The sequence below is a fragment of the Pelodiscus sinensis genome, chromosome 3, assembly GCF_049634645.1.
Source record: "Pelodiscus sinensis isolate JC-2024 chromosome 3, ASM4963464v1, whole genome shotgun sequence".
Lineage (NCBI taxonomy): Eukaryota > Metazoa > Chordata > Testudines > Trionychidae > Pelodiscus > Pelodiscus sinensis.
In genome coordinates, this window is record NC_134713.1 from 125,253,718 (window position 1) to 125,269,812 (window position 16,095).

The window sequence follows — 16,095 nt, forward strand, 5'->3', positions numbered from 1 at the left end:
AAAGACCAAGAGGAAGTAATGACTCCCCTGGGTGTTAGTGCTCAACTGCTCCCCTGTTCCTATCCCTGCACTCACGGTTGAAGGGGACATGCTGTTTTAATATTTAATTTTTTTGCTCAACAACTTTGGTCTTCCACCCCCCCCCCCTTTCTTTTTCTTCAACAGATTTTTTTCCTGTTTTTTTGGGGAGGGGAAGGGGGTGTTCGGAATTTTTGTTTCAACCATCTGGCAACCCTATTTGGTAGTAATCTAGACTTCTGGAGGTACCTAAAAATACAGCTATACACCTGGGCTACGTCTACATTGGCATGATCTTGCGCAAATACTCTAACGCAAGAGTTCTTGCGTTAAAGTATTTGCGCAAGAGAGCGTCTACACTGGCATGTGTCTTTGCGCAAGACATTTGCTTTTGCGCAAGAGCATCCGTGCCAGTGTAGACACTCTCTTGCGAAAGAAAGCTCCAATGGCCATTTTAACCATTGGGCTTTCTTGTGCAAGAAATTCATGTTGCCTGTCTACACTGGCCCCTTGCGCAAGAACAGTTGCGCAAGAGGGCTTATTCCTGAGCGGGAGCATCATAGTTCTTGCGCAAGAAGCACTAATTTCACACATTAGAACATCAGTGTTCTTGCGCAATAACTCCCCGCCAGTATAGACAGGCAGCATGTTTTTGCGCAAAAGCAGCCGCTTTGGTGCAAGATTGCACCAATGTAGACACAGCCCTGGAGAGCAGCCAGACACTCTAAAAAGGGAAGACATACCCCCTTTTTCCCTTGGCACCCACCTGTTAGGGTGATATCCTGACACATTTGCCATTTAATGCCCCAAGGAGCAATTATTTCATAAGGCATGAAAGACCACTCAAGCCCCCCAGGCCTAGGTGACAAGCAGCAGTAGAAAAAGAGGAATTGCTGCTGGTATGCCTGTTGATGGAGAGTGTCTCAACTGTGCCTCACCTGAAGGTGACTGCTCAGTTCCTAAAGCTGGGAAGCGGATTGTTGGCAGGAGGCAACAGTTCCTATGTATCCCACAGCAGCACTTGCTGGAGAGATCAACTGGAGATGGGGCTTTTTTCATATATGTAAGGACCAGAGAAAAGTACATTCTCATTCCTTGCCAGCTGCTGATCTGGCTACACTGAGCATGGTCCCAGACAAGGCAGCCTTCCATTGAACAGGGATGCAGGAATTGCAGCTTATCACTGACAAAAAAGAATTGTATACTTTATGGAGTAATCTCCAAGGTGCTACTTGCTTTGAACTGGTCAATTTCACCATAATTTAAAAACTTCACCCTGGTAAAGCTGGGTCCTTCTGAATCCTCCTGCAACATTTTTAGTTTGTTAATTTAAAAAAAAAATATTGGGATCAACTTGTTGCATTATATGCACAGCTGGTTGGTAAATTATTTTTCCCTTGTGAAAATAGTCAAAAACAACTTTTTTCAATTTTGTCAAATTATGTATTTGAAATGTTCAGGTTTTGGGATTTTGGTGTAAAAATTAACAACCCAATCCTTATTATCATTTTTCAACAAAACCTGAACATTTTCTCCAAAATAGTTTGGTTTTTGTTCGTTTTCCCAACAATTTTGGTTTAAGCTGAAAAGCCATTTTCCAATTACAAATAATTTGATGGGGAAATTTCAGCCAGGCCTATTAAATATTTTTCTCCTGTGTAGCTGTATATCTGAAAGACAAATCAAATTGGGGGGGGGGGGCGGAGAGGAAAAGCGGAAGAGAAGAAGAGGGAGGGTGTGTGGGGTAGGAGGAACAGCAGGGTCTTGTGAATAAAATCCATATTTACAAAAGTATCTGGGCACATAAAGGTGACAGAAAGAAGACTAGTCCGATTTACAAAAGTGTCTAAGCAGACGTTAGGTGGGAGTTACTTGCCTAAGCTGTTTTTCTGCCACCCAGGACCTTGAGCAATCATTTAAACAAATTTAGAGCAAGCATAAAATGCTATCAAATTAAACAATAGCATTTTCAGACATTTTCTATTGGTCTAATGACCTATCCAAGTGCAGGACAATTGAAAATAAGGCCCTACCATCTCTCAGAAAGCATTAGAATGGTCAGTAGCAAGAATTAGGTGACTAAGCAATAAAAGCAGGCAACATTCCAAACTAAATGCCTGAACAAAACAAAAGTACTGAAAACATAACATTAAACACCAAACAAAGAAACTAAACATTAATCACATCAAATGAGCTCTACATTGTACTCTGAAGCTCATTAACCTCAGGCTCTGGCAGGCAACTAGTTGGAAAAAATTTCAAGAGACAGAAGTCGTATATATATATATATATCTTCCTATCTAAAGTGTATCCATTCACCTTGGAATCTGACACTATTCTGCTGAGACCCTTGCTTTGTCCACAGAAATAAGATCCCAGAAGACTTCATTAGGCTGCTTCTTGCCTTATGCTGAAGTCTGCTGGGATATCTACCACAAAACCTGGTCCCGGACCATACAGGACTTTCAAGTTAGTCAGCAACACTTTAAATTGCATCATGAAGTGAATAGGAAATTACTGTAGACATCTGAGCACTAGCCTTATATGCTCATAGTGACACACTCCACACTAGGAATAGCTATACTATGCCTACGGACTACATTAATAAAGTCTAAGGCCAGAAGTGATAATTGTAAACATCTAGTCAGACATCCTATATAACCTGGGCCACAGAAGTCCCCCAAAATAATATCTAACGCACCTCTTTTAGAAAAAAAATCCAATTTTGATTTAAAAATTGTTAGTGATGGAGAAACCGTCCTAGCCCTTGGTAATCTGTTGCAATGCTTAATTACCCTCTGCCAATAGCCATAGATTGGGTGAGAGGGGGGCATCTTTTGGGTTGGGAGCTGCTGAAAAATCAGTCAGGGACCACACAAAAGAGAGAAGCAAACCTCCCACACACATTCCCCTTGCCCCTTCTACACTCTCGGGTGGGGCCAAAATGAGATCAGTATGTAGGAGGGAGCTGCTGGGAAGTGTGCTTGGGGTGTGGGGTCTGGGTAGGAGGAAGGGTGCAGGAGGGCTAGGTGTTGGTGGGTCTGATAACAGGACAGGAGTGGGCTGAGGGTGGGAGACTGGCAGGAGGTAGGGTGCAGGAGTGGAGTGAGGGTACTCGGTCTGGGCAGTAGAAGGACAGCAGGGCTGGATCACCAGTTCCCCAAAGCTGGGGGGAGGGGGAGCACTGAGCCTCAGGGGCCATATCCAGGCAAGCCAGGGGCTGGATCTGGCCAGGGGGCTGTAGATTCCCCATCCCTGCCATAGATGATCAAAGGAACGAGGGGCCACTGTAGCCTGAGAATCCAAGAACCTTCTCTGGTGCGCATCTTAGTTTTAATGTGGCATGTTTTAGCTGTGTTGTCATTCAGGTCTATAACACTGATCATTCTTTAATCTCCCTGCTGTTCTGCATCCTCGCATTAGTATCAAGCAATCTTATCTACTTTAATTTTAATGTAGTTATGTGAATTATGAAGTACAGTATGGTATTCTTTCAAGCTTACTTGTTGTCTTATTTTTAATGATGCTCACTAATTCCAACATGCCTTTATTGATAAGTCTCATCTTATAAAATTTAATAACTTTTAAGTGATTATAATGCATAATGCAATATGGATTAAGTCTTCTCACTTAATTTATGTTAAATATGCCTTTCATGTTTAAAATGTTGAATGAAAAGATACTGTATAATATTTTTTCATAGGTACTTCTGTAAGACACATTAAAAAACTTAAGAAACCAATACTTGTGGGAGGGCAGAAGAGAGAATCAGGTATATCATCACTCTGTTGTAATACTGCATGACATGTCAAATATAACATGATGGATGATGTTATAACAATATTTTTACTGGGCCTGTAAAATTCTAGCCATGCTATTGCATGAAAATATGCCTCAGTTAAACTTCATTTGTTATTTTGTCTTTGATGCCACTAATAATTTAAGATAGGATGTGATTATAATGAAGTTTCAATTATGCTGGTCACCATCCTTCTTTTAATCATATGTGCACTTATCAATGTTTGCATGTGCAGTTGACTTGATTGTTCTTCACATTATTGTGAAGAGAAATGTTCGGTGAACCGACAGATAAGGTCTATATTTGGCATTGACAAAATTAGATCTTTACTGAGGTCAGAATATTTTTTAAGTCATTGGAAATAACCTACACTGCAAGAAGTGGAATTGTAAACTAATGTTTATCAACATTGTGCCGTTTGCAGTTAGGTATGATCACCTGCAAATGTGCAATAGGGAAGTAATTTCACAATTTCTAGGAATGATTGAGGCAGAAAAGGAAATTAAGAATCCTTCAGAGTTCACCTTGGCAGAACTTACACTGTAAACTGCACTGAACCTCGATTTAAACATGAATTTGTGTTTCCAGTTTTCAAAATGACAAAGGCTAATATGCACTGTCAAAGGGAAAGAGTCCAGGACAGAGCTGATTTATAGTTCCAGCGCTCCTCATCCCATTCCCAATAGCAGCTTGCAAAGAGCAGCTGCTCTTTTACCCAGCTGCCAACTTCCCAGATGATGGAATCTAAAACCAACAAACTGCAGGATAAGTTCAGTTCCTGAGTGAGCACACAAAACATTTTGACTTGGAGAAAAAGTTCAGTCCTCCTCCAATAGTGCACTAACTTCTGTTTTTGCTTAGATTACATAGCATTAGGTTTCTAGATAACTGTATTGATTTTGCCCATTCCCCTTATCTAGTATTTGTTTGTCTTACATTACAGCCAGGCAACTGATAAGTGCAGAAACACAGATGTTATGTGTTTTATGTAATGTATCCAATACCACAATTCCATTTCCTTCACTACCCCAGGAGTAACATATGCACTGGATCCATTTCCCTGGGGTATATATTATTCCTGGAAATGATAATTCTGTGCCAGAAAACCAATGCATTTTCAATATAGAATCAGTATTTCTAATGTACTACACGTTGGACTTCCATGGTCCAGCACCCTTGTGACCTGACGGGTCCCGGATGAGGGAATTTGCCAGATAACAGGAGGCCCTTGACACCAGCCCCTCAGCTCGCTGCTCCTCCCCATTGCCAGCTCCTTCAGCCTGTCCGGGCTGCCTGCTGGCCAGCCCCAGCCCTAGCTCCACTGCCAGCCAGGTAGCACACTCTCCAATGGGGCTGTCGCAGCCCTAGCCCCACTGCCGGGCAGCATGTGGCCCCAGCTGTGCTACTTCTGCTCAGGCTGCCCTGGCACAGCTACCAGACATGCCGGGCTGCGCTGTGCTCCCAGCATCTGGCCCTCCTGCTCTGGGGCTCTCTCATCCAGCACCATCCGTGGTCATGCCAAACCACAGATCTTGCCGGACCAGCGAGTCCCGGAATTGGGAGGTGGAATTTGTACTAGTCTCGAGATAATATTTCCAGATATGATTCAGAATACCAGGTTAGCTAGTACCCAAAGTAAGGAAAATCCAACATATCTCTTCTCAATTTAATCTAACACACCTACTGCTCGTGACAATTTCAATGATCCATTGTGAATACCTCAATTATGCTTCTCCCAGTTGCGGTACTTTATGAAGGAAGAAAGACTATTAATACACATACAATTACAGGTATAGATGACTTTAACAAGGAAGTATGTGCTAGTTGATCCATTATGTACTTTTTCTTAATGACTTTGAGGAAAACATCGGCAACAACAGATTCAAAATCAATGATCTGTCTTGCAGATGAAATTTAAATCCCTATTGACTAAAGACAGAGATGAGTCTGGAATTGCTGCTGTTTTAAAAGCCAACAGTGGTTAAAAAAACCCCAAAGGAAATGTTGGTCTGAGGTCATATGACTGAGTTTCAGAATAATTTAATGCAGACACACTTGTTTGTTATATTTTAGGACATACTGTACCCAAAAGAAATAGAACAATTCAAATAATCAATCATGAATAAAAAAATAATACTGAAGCCACAAAAGCTGCAAGCAATAGGGTTCTTGATAAACAACCATCAACATTTACAAGAGTTACTTATTTCAATGTTTCACTATTGTGATGCTAACAATCTCTTAATGCCAGTAGGCAAGGGGTTCACTGTGCTATAATAGCAACTCCTATCAGGCCTGACAAACTCACTATGCCTAGCATCCTGCTTTCACAGTACTGTATTTGTTCGTATGAAATGTCGTGTAAGGTCTTCAATAAAAGTTGGATTCAAAGTGATCATTAATGTCTTTGTGAAATGTATGTACAAATACCATGTAAGAAACTGTGAATATATACTGAAAATATGTTCCTAAAAAAAATTGAATTGAGGCAGCAGAGAATGACAGGTTTCTTCCAGACAAAAGGATGTACACTCTCCTATCTGCCTTAGTTCACATATACAGCCGCTTCCCGAGTTGCGAACGGTCGAGTTACGACCGTTCGCACTTATGACCAAAGCTCCCATGGAGCGGTCATAAAGGCGGTCCCCAAGTTACAAACGCAACCTGCGCTTATGAACAGCACGGTCGCATGTAACTCAATGGGGTCCGAGTTACGAACAGCTTGAGTTATGGCCAAGTGTTTGGTTCGTAACTCGGAGAGAGGCTGTAAATTAAGCATTGAATGTCAATACAATTGAAGCCCTCTTTGCATACAAAGTCAACATGAAGTCAGCACACCAGGGATGGATGTTTGGCAGATAGAAGGAGAAGGCAAACAGACATAATTTTATCATTAAGCGAAGAAGCAAAAGGACAGTGCTTTTTGCATGCATGAAACTTGCTTTGGGTGATAAACTTGTATAGACAAGGGCTTAGCCGGTGAAGATCAGAATCTAGGAAGAGTGCTATTTTTTGTTTTGCATGTGACGTTTGTGTCCATTCTCCTTACTGACCTGAATCTTTGACTTGTTAATACTAATTGTTACTTTCACTACAAATACATCTCAGTGCTATAGTATTAAGCAACCTGTTGCCACTGAGTTGAAATCATTCAGCCTATGTACTGGACATTTTAGTGCCCCTAGTGAGCAAGCATATTTGTGCTCACTGCTCTTTGGTTGTTTGTTTTTTCCTGGCATTTCTCTGCCCCGGACAGCCATCCTGCTCAGCCCATCCTGACTATGGCTTTGCTTGTGTGTCTAATGTTCTTCTGAGGACAGCACACCTAGTAACTCTGAGTGGCTGGTGGACAAGGGACTGGATGCTACAGAGAATGCTCTGAGGACTCTTCCAAGAAGAGGAGGCAAAGGAGGCAGCTGCCCTGGGGCCCAGTGATTTAAAAGGGCCGAGGGCTCCCAGACACCACCACTATGGAGCCTCAGGACCTTTAAATCACCTTGTAGCCCAGGTGACACATACCAGGAAGTATTGAAGGGCTGGCTGGGAGAGGCTAGACCCCAGCCCTGTCTCTTCCACATGAGAACATGCCCCTTCCAGGGACCCAGAGCTGCCCTCCCACCTTGCCCAGAGCCCAGTGAAGTCTGTCGACTGGCTGGTATGTGCCCACCACTAGCCAGTAGAGAGGAAGTGAGGTCTGCAGAGGCCTGGAAGACAATGCTTGGGTTGCCAGAGGCTATTGGTTCCAGGGAGTTGACTAAAAGAGGCTCAGATGAGATTTCTGCACACTAAAGGCAGGTAGTAGTAAGGTGGTGCCTCATGACAACCGTAGGATCAGAGCAGTACCAGCTGATTTCCTCTCAGTACAAAAGAATATAAACAGCAAATTTCTCTACTTGATGAGACTTACGTGTATTGGTGAAGCAGGGTCAGGCTGAACACTCTAAAACAAAAACAGGGAAAAAAAGTTTATTTACTGGTTTTTGGATCCCCCAACATTTCAGAGATGTTGTGGATAGGAAATATGCTTATTTCTTACTTTTAGAAGAGAATATTGGCAGCTGGCCATGACAAGACAGAACAGAAGGATCCAAATGTCTTTACAAAAGCCTTGGTTCAGAGTTAGGAACCCCAGAAGTGAGACAAGAACTACTAGAAGAACAGCCAACACATTCTCCTTGATATCTTCAGTCCTACAGGAATAAAATAAATAAAAGGGGTTTCAAAAGGTAAAAAGTGTCCATGTCACTACTGGTGGAAAAAAGGGACAGATCTTCGTATGATGTCAATTGTCATCAGTGCACTGATGTGAACTACCACACTACACCAGATGAGGAACTGCCCAAAACACTCTACACCAGCTCCTTATGGACTTCTCAATTCAATACTTCACTCTAGATCTCTTTGGCTGAACATCTCCTTATGACACCTAAAGTTTGTATTCAAACCTGTGTATTTTACTGCATGGTGAATATATTTTAAGTCTAGAAGAGACCATTATGATAGACTAGTCTGACTTCCTGCATAGAATTCTACCAAGTAATCTGCATATTTTAGTGTGCATTTACCTGTAAGTCTCTCTATAAAACAGTTTATAAAAATGAACAATTAAGCAGTCATTTACTGAATATGCTAAAGACAAAATATAGTATGTGGCCAAAGGGTGAGCTATACTGTTGTCATGTTAAAATTATTCTTTAAACTGCAACCTTAACAGTACAGAATTAGAAAAGATATAAAATTTGTTTCTGTGGATATTTTTCCACACACTCAAAATGTTTAGACAAGGCACCACATATATAGCAGCATATATTTTGGCTCTAACGTCTCTTTCTAAATATCATGATTTCTGTAGCACACTAAAGCTGTCGTCTGAAATTTCTGCAGCAGAAATAATATTAACATGTGCAAAGGGCATACACCCACATGGAGATCCAGTTCATGACAGGCTAGCCTGAAGTCACTGGCTATGCAGGCTTACTTGTTTTGGGTAGATAATAGTCTAGCAGATAAAGGGGGCAGGAGAAAACAGGGGTCTAACAGCAAAGAGCGCTGCCAAAAGAGCTGATTGTAACTGACACGGAGGAAAGAAAAGAAGAAGAGATGTCAGAAAAAGAAACAGAATTGTGTCTCATTGAATAATTGTGAGTTGGGTGGGGGGACCAGGGTGGTTCCCTCCTGCATTTTGTTCTTAAAATGTGGAAGTATTTCAATGACAAAACTCTGGCACCTTTCTTTTTGGCCTTCTCTTTTCCTGATTAACACACAACACTAATTTTTTAACAGTAATGGCAGAAGCAGCAGGCCTAAGAGTCCAGAGTTATACCCGGGACTAGCACACAAATTGGGTGCTCATATAAATTGAAGTCTCTCCTCCTATAGAAGGGTGCTGGGCCAAAAAAGTCAGCTTTGAAGTTGGAGGTTTGGTGCTCAGACACATTCTCACACATTTAAACTAAACAGATATTTATTTAAAATGAGTCCCACCATTCGTTCCTTTTTTAATAGTTAGCATTTTTACCTGTGAGGAGTAAAAATTACATGTTATATTATATAGTATGAAGAAAGCTTACCGATCCAACAAGGTTAGCAGGGCAAGTCTATCATACCAGACTTTAATCCACTTGCCAGGAAATATAATAAATTTGTAAAACTGCCTGTTAAATTTTCGTTGTGCTGAAGAGCATGAGGAGTCTTCAAAGTCTTGACTCAGATGCTTTAAAAACAAACCACAAACACAGAGTTTCATATTAAATACTGGTTCCACTAATGTACATGCACTGAAAGGCAGAATTTACATGTTAATGTTTCATTCTAATTTCTTTATACATGAATATTGGTGAAAATGTTTATTCTCCATCTTATTTCAATCATTAGGAACACATTCTATTAATTTAATTTCTTATAGATGGCCAGAAGTTATGCCAATTGTGCCAAATACTATTAACAAGTTTTAGTAACAGATTGTCTCTTTAATCCCTGGGACTCATCTTGTCTGTGATTTTCTGACCTACCACACTTCAGACCAACCACAGCATAAGCCACAAGCATACCTGGTCAAGATCCTTGCCTCTGACTGAGAATCCTTCTGATCAATAATTCCAGAAGACATAAAATATTATTTGAAAGCAACTGTGTTTCTATTGCAGTAATTTTAAGCAAAATATAAATTCAAATTATATGCAGTTTTTACATTGTTAAAATTCAGACATTTTACTTAACATACTGTAAAGAATTTTAAAAAGCCAAAAGTGAAATATGTACATTTAAAATTTTAATTGATCATACCTGCCACTTAGAAAGTATTTTCTATATTCAGTCTTCTGGCTCTACAACGTCGGCCCCCAAAAGAACTATTATAGCCATACATTTTCCTGGTTTTTTTCTTCTTCCTTTTATATTGTTAAACCCCCACACTTTAAATTCATTGCCACCACTCTCCTAATTTAAATTTATGACTTGCAAAAGAGTCAAAAAATGACCCTAGTAGCAAAGGAATATTTTAAAAATCTAAACAGGTCCTAGTGGCCCTGATTTTCCAAACACTTCAGCATGTGCTTAACTTCAAGTAAATGAGTAGTCCATTGACTTCCCTGGAATTCCATATATGCATGAAGTTGAACATGTGCATAAGCATTTGCAGAACTCGTCTGAGATCAAGACTTGTGTTGTAGTCAGTGCTCTGTCAGGGTGTGTCTAGACTACAGGGTTTTGTCGACAAAAGAGAACTTTTGACGATAAAACTGTACCTGCGTCTACATTGCCACTGAGTTCTGTCGACATAACGTTGACAGAACTTGGCAGTTTTGTCGACGGTTGTAAACCTCATTCTATGAGGAATAACGCTCTTTGTCAACAGAGTTCTGTCGACAGAAGGCGTTATTGCAGCTACACTGTCCTTTGCGTGTACACTGTCATGTCAGCAAAGCAGCTTGCTTTGTCAACAGAACTTGATGTAGACTAGACGCACTTTGTCGACAGTATCTGTCGACAAAACTTCTGTCGACAAAAGCCTGTAGTCTAGACGTACCCTCAGTCACTGGCTGTGACTTGTGACTTGCATGAGGCCATGCTAAATCTCTTTATGCCTCCATTTACCCATCCACAAAATGTATTTAGGGCATGACTACAGGAACAATTAGTTCACAACTAACTGGGGGTGTGACTCTACCCTGCATCGCTAATTGTCTGTGTGCACTCTGATGACATGCGCTAGCAGTTTGTTAATGTGCTTTGATTTATCTCATTTTAGCATGAACTGTTAATGCACATATGCAAGGTTAACCAGCTGCAGACTAGTGCAGGACAAATACACACCACAGCTTCCTACAAACAAAATTATCACATAGATAAGCTCTTAGCTAACTTACATGAGTCTAAAGCTCTGCATGAAATTCGAGCCTAGCGTGGCCAATATGTTGACTGAGGGCCAAATTCTGACCACCATACACTTCCAAATGAACCTCCAAATCTTTCATTGTCATAATTATTGTAATTTTTTTTATTATTCTCTGTAGATTCTGGACTTTGACTGAGAAATTTGGACGTAGCCCCATCCAAGTCAATGATAAAATTCCCAAATGACTTCAAGAGGGCCAAGATTTCACTTCTAATCACAAGATGAGAATCCATAAAAATGTGGTTTCTAGTCCCAAATTTGCAGTGTGATCTTGAGCAAAACGTTTCACTTCTCAATACCTTAGATTTGTTATAGTTAAGATTAGGGTGCTGATAATTCTCTAGTTAGCAGGTGCGTAATAAATACTTGGAAGGTCTTTTGGGTTCTTGCGCAGAAATATCTATACAAATCTAAATGATCATTTTATGGGTATTCATAATATACATTGGTAAACAACGTCATATCTTCTACAACAGCTACTTTCTGGTCAACTTTTAGTTCCTGTTAAAAATCTCCACCAAAATAAATCGTCTGATGTTTTAGGTTTATTAACATCAGACTTGAAGTGGCCGTGGCAAGGAGGAGGAGAAGATGTTAAGATTGGGATGACAGAATCTTCAGATTCTGGAAGACAATTGGAGAAAGTCAAAGATTCCAAACCCACAGGAACTATAAAAATAAATGATGTCCTTGTCATATCGCAAACCAAATGATGAGCAACTCCATCTGCTGCGAGGGGAGAGGGCTCTGGTATGCCACAGGACCCAATGTCAGACCCTAAAATTCTTCTTCCTGGTTCAGAAAAGAGGCGACCAGCTTTATATTTTAGGCCTATGTGCCCACAGAACTCTGCAAAGTAGATATGTCACACTATTAACATTTGGCAATGCATATGAAAACCTAACAGCTGTGTCCTCTGGTTTTCAATTTTTACGATAAAGAGACTGACTGTTTATTATGTTGGCAGTCCCTCATACAAGTAACGTGGGCCTAAATGCAAATGCTAAGCAGATTTAGACTCATCGTAGTCCTTAAATACTACAATACAAGGTACTTTGGAAAACATGTCCCTGTTATTAAAAAGACTCAAAAATGTTCCTGACCTTATGGACCCAACTCTGCCACCTTTGCTCACAGAGTGGTCCCTTACTATTTTTAAAGCAGTACGGCTACTTGTATAGTAATATACTACTCAATGAGTAGCCAAACAAGCCCTCTGAGTAGAGCAATACAATATACATTAATACAAAAGTGATAAAATGATTGTCTCTACACCAGGTGGTCAGTTCTACAACACAGTTCTACGACATGATTTGTGAAAATATTAGAAACTGAGATATGATGTACCCGTGGTGTTTCTGAAAGGGTTCTTCGTGCCACCATCAGTAAGAGCTGCTGCTGGAGTGCACTTGCAGCGTGATCTCCTGAAGATGGTTCTTGACTCTCTGAAGTGCTAGTACTAGAAGAACTGAACCGTGTCTCACTGTGCACAGAGGTAAAAAGGAATGAAATTATTTTAGAAAAAGTCATTACCATTTAAAACAATACAGCAGGTGGTCTGCATGGCTCATGGGATCCATAATGGGACATGGAGACTTCCACCTCATCATATAAAATAGAACCCTGGCTTCTACTGACCAAGAGTCATTGGTTTTAGATAGCTGTTTGATGACCTCAGTCCAGTCCCCATTCGAAAAGTGATTTTTTTCCCTAAAAATGCCACTATCATAAGACATCTACTACAGGTTGTACCTTCAAAAACCGGTATTCTCTGGACCAGTAACATCCATCAGCCGGCAGGACCATGGATGCTCCTAGACCAGAGAGCTGGGAGACTAAGGGCAGGAAGGCCAACTGGGGCCAGGGCAGTAGGGTCAGCAGCCCGGCTGAGCTTGAGCCCCGTGCCAGCCTCTGGCAGCCCCCCAAAAACAGGGGTCAGCATGCAGCTGAAGCTCCACAACAGTTCCCAAGAGCTCGGGAGCTATGGCTGGAGCTCTGAGGCAGCATGGGACCGGAGTCCCCTGGCAGCTTCCTGGAGCACGGGGTTAGGGCGCTACAGCAGCCCCTGGGACTGTGAGGCTGGAGTTGAGCCCCATGGCAGCCTGCTGGAGTGTGGGGCTGGAGCTGGAGCCCTGCAGTAACCCCGGGGCCAGGGCCCCAGACACATGGGGCTGGAGCCCCACAACAGGAGCCAGAGCCTCTGCTGCTCAGAAAGCCGGCAGCAGCTGGGCAAATAGCTCAGACAGGTTGGGGATAGGGAAAGGTGAAGCAGGATGCCTTTTGTGGCAGCCTGCCAACAGCAGGTGATGGGCTGGGGAGCTAGTGGCAGGAGACCTCCCCTGGTCTGACAAATTCTCTCATTTGGGACCAGTCATGTTCCAAAGGTGCCAGACCCGGAAGATCCAACCTGTAATCCTTTAAGTAACAGCCAGGATTTTATAGCCAAAAGAACTTGAGTGTAATCCAGGAGGCACCCTGCTCTTGCTTAGTTTTCTGTTCATGTTTAAATAGACCAGTCCAGAAGCATAGCAGGGAGCCTCTTTGATTATTCCCAGTTTGTTTTGATTGTGAACCCCTGGCTGTCTCTGGAAGAGATAATACTCCCCTTCACAGCACACTTTCTGGTAGTTTCAGCAAAGTTTTCAAGGATGAAAAGGCAAAGATTTAACTTTTTCAGTCCCAGAGGTGGTTCAGCCACAATGAGCTGAAGATACTGTGTGACTGTGCTGTCATTGTGCTCTAGTACTTTTTATGTGGACAAAAGAAGTCCATCTGCCTCATTTCAGGAGCACTACAATTTATTTTACTTTCTGCAAGAGAAACCATTAATATGCCTTTTCTTTTTAGTCAGCCCTAAATGCCTCTCTCTAGGCATGTGGGTCCATCAGCCCATCATTTTAGATATTGTGAAAACTCCCTTCTTGTTCTACTGCATCTGCTCATTAAGATCTGAGTATTCAAGTTCCCATGGCAGGTTTTCCGCTGTTTCTTTTTCTTTTCTTTTTTTCATGATTCTGTACATTTAGCATTTAAATGTTAAAACCTTGTTTAAGTTTGTCATATACACTGTATAATTATAATAAAATAATAAAATAATAATAAATACACACTGGATAGCAAAAAAACAATCCTGTTATTGTGATATGATATTATTTAAATACAATTATTGCTGAGACTATCATTTAAATGTTACTCTTGGATGGGATTTTTTTTGGATAGCAGTTTACTTTTCCTGTGACAATTGGGTTTTCCACTCCTGTCTTCCATTTTAACCTCAGTATCTCCTAGCTCAGGGCTACTCAACATGCGGCCTCTGGGCCGCATGCGGTCTGCGGCCCATTTGTTTGCAGCCCAAGGTGCGGTTTGGGTTTACACGGGGCTCAACATGCCACCTGCGGATGGGATCCTTTGAACATGGCCTCCACAGGAAACACACTCCACAATGGCGAATCAATATAATGGTCTTTTGTTGATATGTGTTTTAGTAGTTAAATTCCTGGACTGTCATTGATAATTAACAGCGCTATCATATGAGTGGAAATCAAATAAATACTGCATTTTATTAATATCAGCAGAAGTGACTTAAATGGGGCTTGCATGTTGTGTAGTCTTGCCTTAATATTTATATTCATTCCTGTCAGTGTGAAAGAAGCTATTTGCATATATAGTTGAATTTATATGCAACCAAACTTAAGTTTCGGCCCTCGGTATATGCTGTGAGTATCTTTATGGCCTCCGGGGCTTCCAAAGTTGAGTAGCCCTGTCCTAGCCTTTAACAATTTTGAGTATTTATGTGGCCTCATTATAATTGTATCTGAGGGCCTCACATGCTTTAACTTATTTAGTTGGGATTGGTCCTGCCTAGGGCAGAGTTGGACTTAATGACCTTCTGAGGTCTCTTCCAGCTCTATGATTCTATGATTCTCACAACACCCTTGTGAGGTAGGGCAGTGCTATTACCCCCATGTTAGAGAGGACTAGCTAACACACAAAGACTATGGGTGCCTCTACACTGCACCGTTATTTCGGAATAACTAGCATTATTCTGAAATAACAATTCTGTTATTTCAAAATAATATTAAAATAACAGGAAGCTTATTCCAACTTTTTTAAACTTCATTTCACGAGGAATAATTCCTCTTCCAAAATAGCTATTTTGATATAGCTGCAGTGTGGATGCTCCACTGCTGCTATTTCGAAATAGCTCCTTCCCAGGACCATTCTAAGTAATTTCTCCCCAGTGCTTCCTAGGGCTCTAAATCAAGATAGCATGTCCACATTAGGGGAGCCTTCTTCAGACTAATGTTGAGGCTTCTCTGTAGCGTGGACGTGCTATTTCAAAATAAACTATTTTGGAATACATCTTCCAGAATAGCTTATTCTGAAATAAGTGCTCAGTGTAGGTATACACACAGGGTGTGTCTAGACTACAGGGTTTTGTCGACAAAAGTTGACTTTTGTCGATAAAACTATACCTGCGTCTACACTGCCGCTGAGTTGTGTCGACATAACATCGACACAACTCAGCAGTTTTGTTGACGGCTGTAAATCTCATTCTACGAGGAATAAAGCCTTTTGTTGACAGAGTTCTGTCGACAGAAGGCGTTATTGCATCTACATTGTCCTTTGCGTCTACACTGTCATGTCAACAAAGCAGCTTGCTTTGTCGATAGAACTGGATGTAGTCTAGACGCTCTTTGTCGACAGAAGCTTTGTCGACAGTATCTGTCGACAAAACTTCTGTCAACAAAAGCCTGTAGTCTAGACGTACCCCTAGTTACTTGCACATAGTAACACAAGAAATCTGCAACAGAACAAAGAAGTGAACACAGGTCTTCCAAGTTTCAAGCTAATTCCCTAATCACTGGACCATCTTTTTGAC

At 41.3% G+C, this 16,095-nt stretch overlaps 1 protein-coding gene across 1 annotated transcript in view; it reads right to left on the reverse strand.

The window, feature by feature from the left end:
• Positions 1-16,095, reverse strand: part of PCNX2 (pecanex 2) — a 225,416-nt gene that overhangs the window by 161,818 nt on the left and 47,503 nt on the right. The window contains exons 9-12 of the mRNA XM_075924756.1: positions 12,561-12,696; positions 9,388-9,530; positions 7,854-8,007; positions 7,725-7,757 (exon numbers count right to left, since the gene is read on the reverse strand). Coding sequence (XP_075780871.1) covers positions 7,725-7,757; positions 7,854-8,007; positions 9,388-9,530; positions 12,561-12,696 — 466 coding nt within the window. The remainder of the gene's footprint in view (positions 1-7,724; positions 7,758-7,853; positions 8,008-9,387; positions 9,531-12,560; positions 12,697-16,095) is intronic.